Here is a 17,244-nt window from a genome sequence, read left to right as displayed (position 1 = left end):
ATGATAATGTCAAATGTCAAATGCTATCCCAATAATAACAAAATAAATAATAAAATTAAACTTGTTTTAATGAACAACAGACAAACAATATGATCTTAGAGAAGGTACTTTGGAGCTTGATCAGAGCTGTCATATCGGTAAAACGCCAGGAATTAATTGTTATCTTCCTTTCTCAATTTTGTCTATAACCTTGAGTTAATGGCCATATCTAACTATTCACCTCTCTGAGACTAGGCAAGCAGAAGAGCTGAGTCATTCTTGTTCACTTCCTGCCAATCACCAGATCTTGTCAATTCTACTATAAATATTCTTTCAACTTTTATTTTCTCTTTCCATTTTTCATGTTCATTTAAATTTTGCAACTGTCTCCTTACCAGTCTTCCTGCCTTTATGTCCTTTACAATCATAATCCATCTCACACTGCAACTGTGGTTACAAAAAACGAATATATCATGTCACTCTTTTACTATAAAATCTCCTAAAATAACCTGACAACAGAACATTTAAAAATCTGACCCTACTCTTCAACCAGCCTCCCTCACCATCCTATGAACTAAACAGTGCAGGCAAATCTAAGTTTTTGCACAACCCAAACTCTCACTGCTTCTTACCTGGAACACCCTAAACACCTTGAAAATTCTTAAATGTTATCAATTAAGCAGTGAACGCCTGTGGTAATCACCTACCGGGCATAAAGAAAATAATTTACAATAAAAAATAGCTAATAATAAAACTCCATTTACAATTATTTGAGAAGCTATCTGTAAAGCCACATACTTTCAGAACAGTCTAACTGCAAAGACACTATGAATATGGTTAAGTGTTTTCATAAAAGAACTTTAAAAATATACAGTGCATCCCTGGCAGTCCAGTGGTTTAAGACTCCGTGCTCAAGACTCCATGTTCCCATTGCAGGGAGCATGAGTTCAATCCCTGCTGAGAAGATCCCCTTGTCATTTGGCATGCTGCCCCACCGCCCTCCCCGCCCACCCCACATACAGATATCTGTTAAGATATGAGTGAAAGAAGTATGCTTGTTTAAGCACTAATGAGGGCATACACTTCTCAAATCATGAATGGAATCCCTGTACACTAGTTGCAATTCACCTATTGTAATGTGTTATGTATACTCAACTAACTTTTATAAATAAACAGATTCAAGATTCAAAGGTGCTTAATATCACTCTGAGATTCTACACAAAACTTAAGTTTTTTATTTCTTTAAATTTCTTCTTGAGTACTTTGGAAATGATAAATTGTGGTCAAGATGGTCTTCAGTGATATGGTGGGAAAATAAAATCACTAAAGCAATACTAATTGTGACACTTAAAAGCATAATTTTGATTTCCTTTTCCCTACTGCCTTCCCCCTTTTAAATAACTGTAGAGCAATTTGTATTTTCATATTTTTCTGTGCAGAAAAAAGAGTATAATGAGCATCTCTCACAAACGAACCAGTTTTACGTTCTGGAAAAACTTAATCAGCTGAATTTATCTCCTCTTATTTCACCATCTCACAATATTAATCAACAAAAGTCAGCCATTTGCAGAAATTTAGACTGAAACAAATGGCATGCAGACCCTCTATGCTTTCAGTTCAGTTCAGTTCAGTTGCTCAGTCGTGTCCGACTCTTTGCGACCCCATGAATCGCGGCACGCCAGGCCTCCCTGTCCATCACCATCTCCCGGAGTTCACTCAGACTCACGTCCATCGAGTTCGTGATGCCATCCAGCCATCTCATCCTCGGTCGTCCCCTTCTCCTCCTGCCCCCAATCCCTTCCAGCATCAGAGTTTTTTCCAATGAGTCAACTCTTTGCATGAGGTGGCCAAAGTCCTAGAGTTTCACCTCTATGCTTATATTGTCTTATTTAACGGAAATGGTTAAATGCCATGGAAATCAATACTTAAGAATAATTATATATTTTGTAATACTGCCTTTTAGTGATGATAAACAATTCCAGGGCTTCCCTGGTGGCTCAGATGGTGAAGAACTTGCCAGCAATGCAGGAGAACTGGGTTTGATCCCTGGGTTGGGAAGATCCCCTGGAGAAGGGAATGGCTACCTACTCCAGTATTCTTGCTTAGACAATCTCATGGACAGAGGAGTGTGGTGGGCTACAGACCATGGGGTTGCAAACAGTCGAACATTACTTGGCAACTGAGCACACAGGCACGCAAACAATTCTATAATGTTACCAGTTTTCTTTTATATAATGCTCATTTTACTTAAATTGTCAACATAATGGATAAAAGAAATTTTTAAGCATTTCTCATAAATAAAAGGTACCTAAATACCATTTATATACAGCTTTATAATTTATAATATACTTTTTACATATTTTATCTCATTTAGAACTTACAGATCACCCTCTGAGATATACTTGCTCATTTTATAAAACAAAAAATTAAACTTCAGTGATATTAAGTGATATTCACTCAGCTAATAAAGTCGTACAGCCAGAATTTGTCTCATTCCAAATCTCTCTCACACTATACTCCCTGTTCAGGGAATAATGCTTTTCTTCCAAATGTACAAGAGGGTCCTACTAAGTAAGAACTCTTTTATATAATAAATCTCACCACCGGAGTGAGTTTCACTCATTATTTCACATAGCTCCCAAATATCATTTTAAAGAAGAAAAAAGTCCAGAAAAAGACAAGAAACCTAACTCCTAGACTGAGCTAAAGCATGCATACACATTATAATTCCAAATAAAGTATTTTTGGTTCAGTTCAGTCGCTTAGTCGTGTCCGACTCTTTGCGACCCCATGAACTGCAGCACACCAGGCCTCCCTGTCTATCACCAACTCCTGGAGTCCACCAAAACCCATGTCCATTGAGTTGGTGATGCCATCCAACCATCTTATCCTCTGTCATTCCCTTCTCCTCCTGCCCTCAATTTTTCCCGGCATCAGGGTCTTTTCAAATGAGTCAGCTCTTCACGTCAGATGGCCAAAGTATTGGAGTTTTAGATGTACCCAAATATATAAGTTCTCTTTTTGCTTATCTCAGCCATTTCTTAAGTCTTTCTCTCTTATTTTTTCTTCCTCTTACCTCTCAACTCCTTAACTTCACAAACTACTGGTATGATTGACTGCAGAGGCAGATCAAGATTGGATGGAATGATTTCCATCTTTTTTTCACATCTAAAATGAGAAAATAAAAGGCACTCTTTCTCTTTATTAAAGTAGCAAAGTTCCTTCATTAAATCTCAGCCGTTCAGTATCTATTTTTTTGCCCCATTATGGTTCATTGTTGTTGCTATTTAGTCACTCAGTTGTGTCCAACTCTTTTGTGACTCCATGGACTGGAGTCTGCCAGGCTCCTCTGTCCATGGAATTTTTCAGGCAAGAATACTGGAGTGGGTTGCCATTTCCTTCTCCAGGCGATCTTCCCAACTCAGGAATCAAACTCACATTTCCTGCACTGGCAGGTTGATTCTTTACCAGTGAACCATCAGGGAAGCCCATTATGGTTTATTATAGGATACTGAATCTAGTACCCTGTAACATACAGTAGGATCTTGTTTCTTTTATAGAGTAGTTTGTATCTGTTAATCCTAAATTCCTAATTTATCCCTGCTCCCCTTTGGTAACCCTAAGTTTATTTTCTATGTCTGTGAGAATGTTTCTGTATTGTAAACAAGTTCATTTGCATTATATTTTTAGACTCTACATATACCTGATGTCATATAGTATTCATCTTTGTCTGTCTGCCTTACTTCATGTAATATGATAATCTTTAGGTCCATCCATGATGCTGCAATATGGGGGCACTGTTTCACTCTTTCTTATGGCTGAGTACTACTTCATTGTAGAACTGCTATGAACACGTGGGTACACATATCTTTTTCAATTATAGAGTTTTCTCCAGATATATGCCCAGGAGTAGGAATGTTGAATCATACAGAAACTATTTTTAGATTTTAAAGGAATCTCCATTCTGTTTTCCATAGTGGGTGCAACCAATTTACATTCCCACCAACAATGTAGGAGGTTCCCTTTTCTCCACACCCTCTCCATCATTTTTGTTATTTTTAGACTTTTTAATGATGGCCATTCTGACTGGCAATGGCACCCCACTCCAGTACTCTTGCCCGGAAAATCCCAGGGACGGAGGAGCCTGGTAGGCTGCAGTCCATGGGGTTGCGAAGAGTTGGACACGACTGAGTGACTTCACTTTCACTTTTCACTTTCATGCATTGGAGAAGGAATGGAAACCCACTCCAGTGTTCTTCCCTGGAGAATCCCAGGGATGGTGGAGCCTAGTGGGCTGCCATCTATGGGGTCACACAGAGTCGGACACGACTGAAGCAACTTAACAGCAGCAGCAGCAGCATTCTGACTGGTGTGAAGTGACACTTCACTGTAGTTCTGATCTGCATTTCTCTAATGATTAGACATGTTGAGCATCTTTTCATGTGTCTATTGGCCATCTGTGTGACTTCTTTGGATAAATGTCTATTTAGGTCTTCTGCTCATTATTTGATTGGGTTGTTTGCTTTTTTGTTATTGGGTTATACGAACTATTTGTATATTTCGGAAATGAAGGCTTTGTTATATTGTATGCAAGTATTTTCTCCCATTCTATATGCCATTTTTTTCATTTGGTTTATGGTTTCCTTTGTTATGCACAAGTTTATATGTTTGATTAGGTCCATTTGTTTATTTTTGCTTTTATGTCTATTGACTTGAGAGACTGATTGCTATGACATATGTTAGAGAATATTTTGCGTATTTCTCTTCTAGGGGTTTTACGGTGTCATGATTTATATTTAAGTCTTTAAAAAGGCACTCTCTTATAATATCCCCCATTGCATAGAAAACAAACTAAAAGCAAATCATATTTCTCTAATCTTACTTAACTTTCTCCTAAAAATGCTTATTGCCCAAGAGACAAGGAGACTAAGTACATTTATGCAAGTGTAAGTACTTTCCCATTTTAATTCATATTGTAACAGCACACTTTGATGAAGTACAAGTAATCAACATAAACATCTAAGTCCAGAGCAAGTAATCAATTTGCTCAGACACAAAAACACCTAAATGAGTACTCTTGTGTTCTCTGGATCTCATGTTTCATAACAAGGAACACTAAAACCCTTTCCTTAATTATTTTAAGTTTCAAAGGAAATAATTTACAATTTATTTTTACTTTGTGAAAGACAAGTGGGATGTAAGCTCTAACTACAGTTAAATCCTGCCACCAGAATGAGGAAACTGGGATTCAAAAGAATTCAGCGACATAAAACACAGGATGAGATTATTGTGAGGTTAATAAAAGGATACAGGTGAGTCTGTATCACAGCTGGCTGGGGGCCCAGGCTGCAGTCTGGCTCCACCTGGTGGCAACCATCCACCCTAGATTCACTATCATGCAGTCATCCTGGTGGCTGGCTGGAGTTTCTAGGGTGGTAGCCCCAAACCCAGGAACTCCCTGACTAGGTGGCATCCACTTTGATGTGGCTATGGAGTCAGAACATAGGGGAAAAGGAAACCTGCTCAATTTCCCTGCTTCCAGAAATGGTTCCATCATCTGTTTCCCAACCTACTGCTACCAATCATTTTAGAGAGGAGGGACTAGTTTACATCAATTTGTAAATACATGTAAATTTATACATACAATTTGTAAATTGCATTTGTAATTTGTAGATACAAATTGCAAATACATGAGCTGTATTTTAAAGGACTTTAGAAAAAAAAATCACCGCCACCAACAACAATAACAACAACAAAAACTAAAAAATCAGTACATTCTCAAAATGACTACATACTAAGGTTTATGTGGGTATGTGCACTATTTGGAAGTAATCATGCATGTTTATCATAGAAACAATCCCATAAATTTTAAGATTTTTACATTGACCAATAAAAGCTTTTATTACAAAATCCATAACAGAACTGAGTCACAGGACTAAAAGTATTTATTTGTAAAAGAGAACAGTAGCATTACCTATCGGAGAAGGCAATGGCACCCGACTCCAGTACTCTTGCCTGGAAAATCCCATGGATGGAGGAGCCTGGTAGGCTGCAGTCCATGGGGTCGCTAAGAGTCGGACACGACTGAGCGACTTCACTTTCACTTTTCACTTTCATGCATTGGAGAAGGAAATGGCACCCCACTCCAGTGTTCTTGCCTGGAGAATCCCAGGGACGGGGGAGCCTGGTGGGCTGCCGTCTATGGGGTCGCACAGAGTCGGACACGACTGAAGTGACTTAGCAGCAGCAGCATTACCTATGCCACAAGTTTAGTGGGTGGCTTCCCTGGTGGCTCAGAGGGTAAAGCGTCTGCCTGCAGTGTGGGAGACCCGGGTTCAATCCCTGCATCGGGAAGATCCCCTGGAGAAGGAAATGGCAACCCATTCCAGTACTCTTGCCTGGAAAATTCCATGGACAGAGGAGCCTGGTAGGATAGATATAGTCCATGGGGTCTCGAAGAGTCAGACACGACTGAGCAACTTCACTTTCACTTTCTGGGTCTTTTAAGATTTAGACCGTATACAGTCAATTTTTCTATTTACACATGTCACAGACACTTAATGAAACTAAACTAAATTTGTCATGTTTCTCAGGTAAAGCCATGTATTTTTCTGATGCTTTAAAGACTACATCACTGTCCCCACGGTTGCCCAATCAAGAACCTAGTGACATCCTTCTCACTCCGCAGTCCAATCTAGTCACCGAATCCTGCTATCTATCCAGTTAGCTTAGTTCTACCTCCTGAGCATTTTTCCCAGTCTGGCCCAATCCTCCCCATCTCTGCTGCTACTACTGTAGTTCCATCGTTACTTCCCACCTTGGTAAGGGAAGCAATCTCTAAAAGAGGCCTCTTTGTCTATAGCTTTATACACCCTCAATCTTCCTCCACATCACAGAATGGATTTTTATATAAAGTCAGATCATATCATGCACAGTCTCAAAATCTTTTAACTGTTTACGATGTTAGACAATGGCTCAAATGCATAATTAGGACCCATTTCCCTCTTCTGCTTCATTTCTTACAACTCACTGCTTCTCACTCTATGGGCTAACCATACTGAATTATTTGCAGTTTGTTCCAAAAACTTCATTTTGACTTGTCTCCAGGGTATGCATTAGTGCCCCTAATTTCCTTCCCTTCTATAACTGACAGTCTTATTCTTAGGCACCATGCAGATGTTAGCATACGCATTTCTCCCTCCATGCAACCTTCCCTAATTCCTCCCAGGGCTCAGTTAGATACACCTTGAGTCTATGTGGTCTCATTCTGAGTATCCTGCCGTTTGCTCTGTTATCATCATACTTTTCCTCGTTCCTTTATTTCTCCATTAGACTGCCAGCTTTGTGAAGGCAAAGGTCACCAGTGTATCTATGGCTCATGACATGTATCAGTACATGGTTAGTAAATATTTGCTAAATAAATAAATTTACTGTTCTGAGAGTTCAAGTGTAAACTTCTCTAATATCAACCAGAGTCTGATTTAAAGACTTGCTTATTGGCAAAGATCAAATACATTCAAGTCAGTGTTAATAAACTAGTATGACAATTAAGTTAATTTCCAAATAAATTTCCCTCTAGATGTCAACTTTGAAAAGCCATATGAATCATGACAGTATATAAAAATAACTGCTATTGAAATAAGTAGCATTTATTTTTCCCTTAATACTGCTAATCACTAAGGAAACCTGATATATGCTGATCTAAAAGTAACTGCATGAAAAAAACCTATCCTTCTTTAAGATTATCTAAAAATATGATTTCTTTTAGGTCCAGCAGCTAAACAAGGCATAAGCAATATTTCTTCTTATTATTCCAGTCTTTGAAATTTCCTGGAGAAATCACTGGCATGTTATAGGAAGAACTAGTATCTCTTAGTTCTAATTTCCTTTTCATTTCTGTCCTTAATCTGGAACTAACATAAAGGCAAAAGGACAAGTTAACAGGGTAATAAAAAGATAATAGGAATAACAGAATAAAGAGGCCTAATGTCTGACAAACCCTGTTGTAAGCTAGTTATCAAAGGCCTCAGAACTTTAATATTCTATTATACTTAGATTTAGATTTATGACAAACTTTCTCTAACATATTAAAAAAGACATTACATTGTGAACTAAAGTTTAATTTCAATAAAACTATAAGCTTCAAACACCAATAAAATATCACAGAAATGTCCTACTTTTCTTTTTTTACCTGTTTTCCCGTTCATACATTTCCCTAGAGGCACTTCGGAGTTGATCGATTTCTTGATTAGTTTTCAATTTGATCTGTTCCAGTTCATCACGTAGTTTATTTTCATATTCTGTTTTATAACGATCTCTGAAAGGAGTCAAAAGGAATATCCATTATTATTATTATTTTTTTTTGGTAAAAGAAATAGGTCATTGCCCTTCGTGTAAGATTTTAATACCTTACATCAAATATGCTCTACATACAATGTTCCTTAAAAAAACAGTATTAGATATAAAGTTTTATAATTCCTAAAAATACTATTTCAAAGTAGTTCCATCTAAGATTTCCTTTTAAACATATTGCCCCAAAAGCTTAATTACTATAAAAAATGTTAGTTCATGTTGGATAATTATTCATCTTCAAAAATATTTTACTAATAGTTTTTAATGCATATGGCCAAAGACTTTTAAACCAATGCATTGTGGAATGCACTTCATTTAGAAATAATAATCTGATGTGGTGCATATTAGGGGACAATCTTAAAAAAAAAAAAAGACCCTCGTGGACTCTTGACAAAAACTTTCCTTCTAAGCACAACAACCACAGCCACTGTGATCTCTTAGCAAAGTCACAAAGCATTACATAGGGTATTAGCAGAAGCACAAACTGATGAAAAATACCACCAGCTGAGAAAAATGTTACGAATATATGAAGTCTTAAAGGATAAAATTCAGAATTTTAGTTTTTGAAATGCTCACAAAAATGCTGATAAAATAAATACCTTCTGAAGAGATATATATGAGGTATATAAACATATAGTGTCTCAGATGGTAAAGAATCTGTCTGCAATGCAGGAGTCCTGGGTTCTATCTCTGGGTCAGGAAGATCCCCTGGAGTAGGAAATGGCAACCTACTCCTGGATTCTTGCTGAGAAATCCCATGGACAAAGGAGCCTGGCAGTCTACAGTCCATGGGGCTACAAAGAGTTGGACATGACTGAGCAACTAACATTAAATATATAAAAGTATATAAATACTTTCTTAAAACAAATATAGAGATCTTAGTCATTGGGAGCTAAAAAGATTATATCATTTAAAAAAATTAATAAAAACAGTAACAGTGTATATATCCCTACCTAAAAGAAACAGGCTTTTGGAAAAAAACAAAATATCTTCAGAAAAAAATCAGTTAGAATATGAGTATCTTGTGAAGAAACAAAAATCAATTATCTTAACATTATCCTATAAACCTTATTTGTCCCCAAAGCCAGGAGTTTGCTCAAAGAAGATGGTTTGATTTACATCTATTTATATGGAAAATCATGTAAATCTTGCCTGGATGTTACGTATTTTTCATACATCTCTTCTCTAGCCTTTTTAGTTTCTTCAAGTTGAGCTTGAAGTCTTTCAAGACGATCCTCTTCATGGGCACAGCGAACACTAAGCTCCATGTTTTGGCGGTTGAGATATTCTTTATCCTTTTGCAGTAAAGTAACAGTCTGCTGTAAGGTGGCTACCTATACACAGGCAGAGAGTGTCCAGAGCAATGTCATCTTACTTTTCAAGGTTTACTGAATTATTTCTTTCATTTGCGCTTGTGCTCAACACATAAAGAGGCTAATTCTTATCATGAAAATTTCCATCCAAACAGAGCTACTAAAAAGTCCCTTCTTTCCAGCAACTACATCAGAAAAGAAACAATTTCCCTCTCACAATTCTTGCCCTGGGCTATGTCCACAATCACTGTACAATAAAAAACAAGTGACTCAGGACTTGCCTGGTGGTCCAGTGGTTAAAGAATCCACCTGCAATGCAGGGATGTAGGGTCAATCCCTGGTCAGGGAACTAAGACTCCACATGCAACGGAACAAAGATCTCACAAGACCATGACACAATAAAGACCCTGCGTGCCTCAGTGATGACCCAGTGCACCCAAACAAATGAATATTAAAAACAAACAAACAAACAAGTGACTCTATAAGCTTACCTCTTTTGATAATTCACTTCTTTCTTTAGCTTGAGTTATGTGAGAGGCTTCAAGTACTTCATATTTTCTCCTTAAGTCAGTTGCTTCCTGTTCAAGTGCATCACGTTCACTATAAAATTCAAATACATTTGTTTTTATTAAACTAGAACTCAAGTACATATGTAAATTCTACATCTCTTTTTATAACAAGCATTTTAAAAGGGTTGATTATATTTCAGGAAACTGAACAGAGATACTTCAGTGTCATTCTGTGAACAATAAAGTATCTGCTTTTCAAATTCAGGAGACTCTGTTTGAGATCTTGCTCAAATAAATATAAATTTATTATCTGTAAAAAATAAATACGTAAGCTACACTGACAAAAGTAAACAATAAAACTTTTAAAGGTATACTCTGGTGTCTTTTCACTAATCATCTTCAATCTAATCTGGAAGTCAAAACTTTTAAAGAATTTAAACATGGCTCTAGGCTTTCAGTTGTTAGGCTCAAAAGCCCTTCACTCATTACTCAGATTGTGTTGCTGATACACAGGCAGGCATTCTTGTGACTCCTTCATTCACAAATTGTTCATGATTACCCAGAGATTCTAATTTCCATTCTTAGATGAGCTCTTTCCCCAACACAGCAAAACTAAGAATTGGACCAAACCTACAAACAGGTATCTTAAAAAATGAGCAGAGAAACAGATTTACTATTTCTTAACTTTTCTTCTATAGTCAGAATCAGTTTCTGTGCCCTTTATTTCAGTTACTCTCCTGGTGTTTCCATGGGAGAGCTATTAAAAATTGTTTTTCTTTTCATTAGATTTTCAATAACTCATTCAGAAAGATGACTTCTAAGATTTCTTCTGCTTAACAAAATAGCATATTTATACTTGAGCAAAGCACAAGTTAAAAAATAACAATCACCTATAAACCCACTAACTAAAGATGACTATCAGTATTAACACTTTGGTTCATGTTAAGTGTTTTATGTCTTTACATACAAATGTTTTTATTCTCGCAAGGTAATGACTTTTGCTATGATTTTTTAGTGTAAAAAAGAAACATGGGCATATGCATTTTGCTTCTTAAAATTAAATGTGTTTGACTTATCCATGTATACACTAGGGGCTTCCCAGGTGGCGCCAGTGGTAAAGAACCCGCCTGCCAATGCAGGAGATATAAAGAGATGTGGGTTTGATCCCTGGGTCGGGAAGATCTCCTGGAGAAGGAAATGGCAACCCACTCCAGTATTCTTGCCTGGAGAATCCCATGGACAGAGGAGCCTGGTGGGTTACAGTTCATAGGGTTGCAGAGAGTTGCACACAAATGAAGCGACTGAGCGAGCAAATATATACATTCAGATCTAATTTAATTATTTTAATTGTTACACAGAATTACATTATAGAAATAAATTATAATCTATTTTCTTTTTTTTAATATAACCTGCTCTCCATGCTGCTGTCAAAAAGCATTTGAATTCTTTCTAATAATGATGCAGCTAATTACAATATACCTGTTCTCTTCTGTACATTTGTGAAAATTTAGGACATTAAAGTGATTTTTTCTCCCAGTTTATATTTTTGTGATCAGACCAATTTTTAAAACTCCATTCGTTCTACTGAGTAAACCAAAGGATTCTCAGCTTGAGCCACCCTTGCCTGGTTGTTTTCTTGTTCCATTTCTAGCACATGATGATGTTTATTATAGTTTTATTTCTTAGATTCTCATTGTAGAAAACATATATATATATATATATATATATATATATATATAAAGATGATAAAATGAGACACCTCCCCACCCCACTCCCTGCTTTCATCACTCACCATAAAGAACTATCAACTCATGGCTCATCTTGGTTCATTTACCCATCCTTTCATGGCCACTCTGGATTATTTTGATGACTATGCCTTTTAGTTTTCTCCTTTCATATTTTACCTATTGTTGCTATAGATTTATAGTGGCAGAAAGTGAAAGTTGTTCAGTCGTGCTTGACTCTTTGTGGCCCCACAGACAGTACAGTCCATGGAATTCTCCAGCCTGAATACTGGAGTGGGTAGCCTTTCCCTTCTCCAGGAGATCTTCCCAACCCACGGATTGAACCCAGGTCTCCCACACTGCAGCTGGATTCTTCACAAGCTGAGCCACAAGGGAAGCCCTGAGAGATCATCAAAACACCAACTCAAAGTATCATCTTATCATCACAATCTACTTCATTTTGAAATGATTCTTTTGAAATCTAGCTCTATTTGAGAACCCAGTCGTATAGCTGTCATGGATTTCAAGCTCTAATAATCACTACATTTTGATATAAAAATACATACATAGTAACACACACTGCATGCCAGTCATGCCGGGAGTAGGAGTACCAACGTCATATTCCCAAATCCTTGCAAATTTACTTATGGTGTTTTACAGTTTATAAAGCATTCATTCATTTAACAAACACTCACTGAGTGACTACAATGGTTTAAGAATTGTTTTAGGTACAAGTAGACACAGCAGTGAACAATTACAATAATCTCTATATATGTGTATATATGCACACATATATACTTTCATAAAAATTATTCAATCTTCTAAATTTATACAGTGTAGTTATTGTATTAGCACCACCTCACAAATGACAAAACTTAAGCTTAGAATAATTAGAGATTTCCTAAGGGCATATAGCTAAGTAGTGGTTCATTAGTCTATTCCAGCAAAAGGAAAATTATATGCTATAGCTGTTCAGCAGCAACACAATGGGAAACATATCCTCAGAAAGTATCATTTTTTTGAAAGTGTATGTGCCTTTTGTTGAAAAGAAATAGCAGAAAACACTTTAGATAAAACTGCAAAGTACTTAAATTCACTCCATAAAATAAAAATAGTCAAGTAAGAGTTCAAAAATATTTATACACATAGGATTTCCCTGGGTTCCTATCACATTTAAAAAGGCAAAAGCAACTTCTAAATAAAATAAACACAACTGATATAAAAAGACAATCTAAACTCACCAAGCTGCCAAAACTACACACTTTTATACAATAAAGAATAAGGCTATGTCAAGAGAATAAGAAGACATGGCAAGACTGGGAGAAAATATTTGCCAAAGATGTATCTGATAAAGGACTATTATCCAAAATATACAAAGAACTCTTAAAACTTACAGTAAGAAAACAAACAACCCAATTAAAATATAAGCCAAAGACTTTAACAGACATCTCACCAAGGGAGATATACAGATGGTAACTAAGTACATGAAAAGATGTTCCATAGCACCTGTCATCAGAGAAATGCAAATTAAAGCAATGAGATATGACTACACACCTATTAGAATGTAAAATCCAGAACACTGATAATGAATACTGGCAAGGGTGTGGAGCAACAGAACTCTCACTCACTGCTGGTGAAAATGCAAAATGGTACAGATACTTTGGGACAGACACTTGGCTGGTTTCTTACAAAATTAAACATACTCTTACCATATGAGTATGTTTACACTCTTTGGTATTTACCCAGAGGAGTTGAAAATTTATATCCATATAAAAATTGGCACATGAATTTGTATAGCAGCCTTATTCCTAACTGCCAAAACTTGGAAGCAACTAAGATGTCCTTCAGCAGGTGAAGGACAAGTGAATAAGTAAACTGTGGTACATCTTGATAGTGGAATATTATTCATCATTCAATGGAATATTATTATTCAATGAGTACTACTCAACAGAATACTATTCATTATTCAAATGATCTATCAAGCCATGAAGAGATATGGAGGAAACTTAAATGTATATAACTGAGTCAAAGAAGCCAATCTGAAAAGGTTCTGTGTGGCATGGTTCCAACTATATGACATTTTAGAAAAGAAAAAACTATGGAAACAGAAAAAAAAGAGAGCTATAAAGTAGCATTAATGATGTTGATGGTAAGAATTCAAGTGACTCTGATGCATGCTAAAAAAGAGAACAAGTAACACAGACATCTTAACTACTTACCTCTTAACTTTATCATAGTTCTCTTGACGGTAGTCACCTTGCTGAATTAACTGTTTTGTGTCTGCTAATTCTAAGGCCAAACGTTGACATCTAATCTGAAGCTCAGAGTAGTTTCTGCGATCTTCCTCATAAGTCTATAGGTCAAAAACAGTAACAAACCATTCAAACTAAACATACTTGACCAAATTCTGTATTGAATGCTTTTGTGGAACTGTGAGTATCTTTGTAACTTTAAAAAATTCTCAATTTTTCTATTTAGTAATTTTTCCTTACTCAAAGGCCGGTAATCTTAAACTCACTGAGTAGTCTATAAGTTCATTTGTTTAAAACTTGAACCAATACAATATTGTAAAGCAATTAACCTCCAATTAAAATAAATAAATTTATATTAAAAAAAATTGAACTCTGTTTTTCATAGAAAAATAGGACAACTATGCTTTGGTGAATAGCATAACACATAAAATGACTACAAATGCTAATGACATTTTCAACATTTACTGAGTTACTATTAGATGCTAAAGACACAGAAATGAATGAAACACTGCCCCTGTTCTTGAAGAGTTCACAATGACAGGCAAAGAGCCACATGAATATCAAACATTCACAATGAAAAATAGTTACTGAAAAGATTAACCATGCAGTTTCAGTTGTGGTATTCAGCAAAAAAGGAGTTTTGTAGTGCCTGGAACACATTTCTACATTGAGCTTCCTCGTACTCATCAAACGAGTAGAAAGGGATTGCAGACATGTGAAAGAGGAGCAGAAGTACAAGCCTTAAATGCACACTGGGCCCTGCTTCCTACGAGCCTCATTTCTCACCATTTCTCACATTCACAGTTCACCCTAATAAAGACCTGAGGTTCTCTGAACACACTGCTTCCTCTAACCTGTTCTCACTGCCTGAAGAGCTGAATACTATCAATACTCCCTTCAGAGTACTGATCTTAGTGTATTATCAAATTAGTTTTTTCACACCAGAGTGTAAACATCTTAAGGGCAGGGACTTTATCTTGTTCGCCATTGGATCTCCATTACTTTATACAGGACTTGGTATACAGTAAGAATGAAATAAATACAATAAATTAATGAAGAAAAACATGAATATGGAAATGGAGAGGAGAAGCAGGACATAGGGATGGAGTTTCTACTTCTTCTGACCCTTTGAACTCAGCAGCTCTTGCAAGTGATCATCAGCTCTACCCCCAGAACCTGTCACGTGAAACACATCCTGTCCCAAGTCATTCTTTTTTAAGGAGCTGACGAGCTCAGTGCGGTCACATGCAGGTCACAGACTGACTCAACTATTTCTAAGTGACTGGTCCTGGGCTAGATACTGTAGATACAAAGATGACTAAGACAGTGTTTATGTCCCTTTTAAACTATTAGGCCTGACTGTGAAACGTTAGCTCCAAATTTCTATCAGATGGCTATATGAAAAATGTAACCATGGTAAAATGATACGGGGTGTGTTCTGTGTTGGTAATACTATTCTGCACTGACGTTCTCCATGAGGATGAAATGTTACTAAGAGGTATTTATTAGCAGATCAAAGCTGAGGAGACTCTCATCTCCCCCAAAGAATCACCACACATACCATTTCAGATCTATGTCCCAGAAGATGCTGTAGTTTCCGGTTCTTACCTTTCTAAGCATTACTAATCATCTGTTTTGGGGGAGAACGTATAGTGTTATGATTAGGACAGAGATCTCCAGAATTCACCTGCCTAGAACTAAATTACCTGCAGCAGCTCTTGGAGGGGGTTTATCTCTCAGGACGTCAATGCTCTTATCTACCTCATTGGCCCACGGAGCTGCTGTGCAGATTTTATCAAGGGACACATGTAAAACGCTTATAAAAATGCCTAACATATAGTAAACGACCATGAACTATACATTAATATCATCGCAATGCTCTTTCTTTGCTTTGGCTACCAGAGAGATTCTAGCCACACTGATAGCTCAACTGCACAAAGGCCGAGACAGAATGCTGAGGAAGATAAACATTTAAAGGGTGAGGGAAGGACAGAGTCGAAGGAACCCGAGGGAGTATTCACAGAAGCAGAGTGTGAGCCTGGGGTGTGCGGCAGGGACAACCAAACAACTGCTTTAAGGAGGCGAGGCTGTCAGGGCTATCAATGACTACTGGGGACAAAACCCACAAACAACACATTAGGGCTTCAGGGATGGGAACAGAAGACAGACTGCCAGGGGCTAACGCAAATGTATGTAAGCAAAGGACTCAATATGACCTTTTTGGTGCTATTAATAGTATACCTACATTCTTTCATTTAATATAATATTATCCTCATCTCATTTTTATGGTTGAAGAAAGTAGGCTTGGAGAGGATAAGAACCTCAGAGCTCACGAACAGTATGGTGAAGACTCCAACTGAAATCTGTCAAACACCAGAGCAGAAGGCAATTCTCTCTTCAGTTTAAAAGTAGAGAAAGTAGAGTAGTTAGACAAGAAAATAGGGATACATGAAAGGTTCCAAGAATGGGATAGCTTGAGAATGTCTACATATGGATATGAAAGAATAGAAAAAGAAGTACTGATACTGGAGAAAACAGGCATGGTGAGGGTTGGGGGGTAAAGCCCCTGAGAAGGCTCCATTTTCTCTGTGAAGACTAGTCTTTAGCCCAGCAGGCATGCTGATCAAGGCAGGCTTTGCTCCAGCTGACAAGGGTATTTAAAACTTGCATTTGGATGTCTTCAGGTAGCTCCTATCAGTTCCCAGCAAGCCACAGAACCACTTCTTACCCTACTGGTTCACAGATTTTATATCATCTCTTGGTTTCTGGAGGCATATAATTTTCTACTCTTTGAAAGCAAGCCTCTTGCCACCACAAACAGTAGGGACAAACAAAACAGAAACAGTACAGATGTAAACAGGTTTGTGGCAAGAAACTGGCAGTTCTCATCTGAAGATTTCCATTTTCTTTGTGGAATGAAACACCAACTCATTTGCTGAGAAAGAGAGAGGAGGAAAGCTGAGAGCTGGAGATATGAAGTGTTGAATGCCTAAAATAACTGCTGTGAGAAAGGAGAAAACTAGAAAAAAAATTGAATTACAGCACAATTGTGTGGGCCCATTCAAAGTCGGTAACAATAAACTTATAGCTGTGTTACTGCCTCTGTGATTTTCTT

At 37.1% G+C, this 17,244-nt stretch overlaps 1 protein-coding gene across 1 annotated transcript in view; it reads right to left on the bottom strand.

Annotated features, from left to right (window-relative positions):
* The window catches only part of PIBF1 (progesterone immunomodulatory binding factor 1), a 229,162-nt gene that overhangs the window by 166,673 nt on the left and 45,245 nt on the right, over window positions 1–17,244 (bottom strand). Inside the window, exons 5-8 of the mRNA XM_068984596.1 lie at window positions 14,097–14,230; window positions 10,136–10,244; window positions 9,484–9,665; window positions 8,171–8,296 (exon numbers count right to left, since the gene is read on the bottom strand). Coding sequence (XP_068840697.1) covers window positions 8,171–8,296; window positions 9,484–9,665; window positions 10,136–10,244; window positions 14,097–14,230 — 551 coding nt within the window. The remainder of the gene's footprint in view (window positions 1–8,170; window positions 8,297–9,483; window positions 9,666–10,135; window positions 10,245–14,096; window positions 14,231–17,244) is intronic.

Source organism: Capricornis sumatraensis, chromosome 12 (genome assembly GCF_032405125.1).
Source record: "Capricornis sumatraensis isolate serow.1 chromosome 12, serow.2, whole genome shotgun sequence".
Taxonomy (NCBI): domain Eukaryota; kingdom Metazoa; phylum Chordata; class Mammalia; order Artiodactyla; family Bovidae; genus Capricornis; species Capricornis sumatraensis.
Note: the sequence above shows the minus strand (reverse complement) of the source record. Positions and strands in the feature narration are given on the sequence as shown.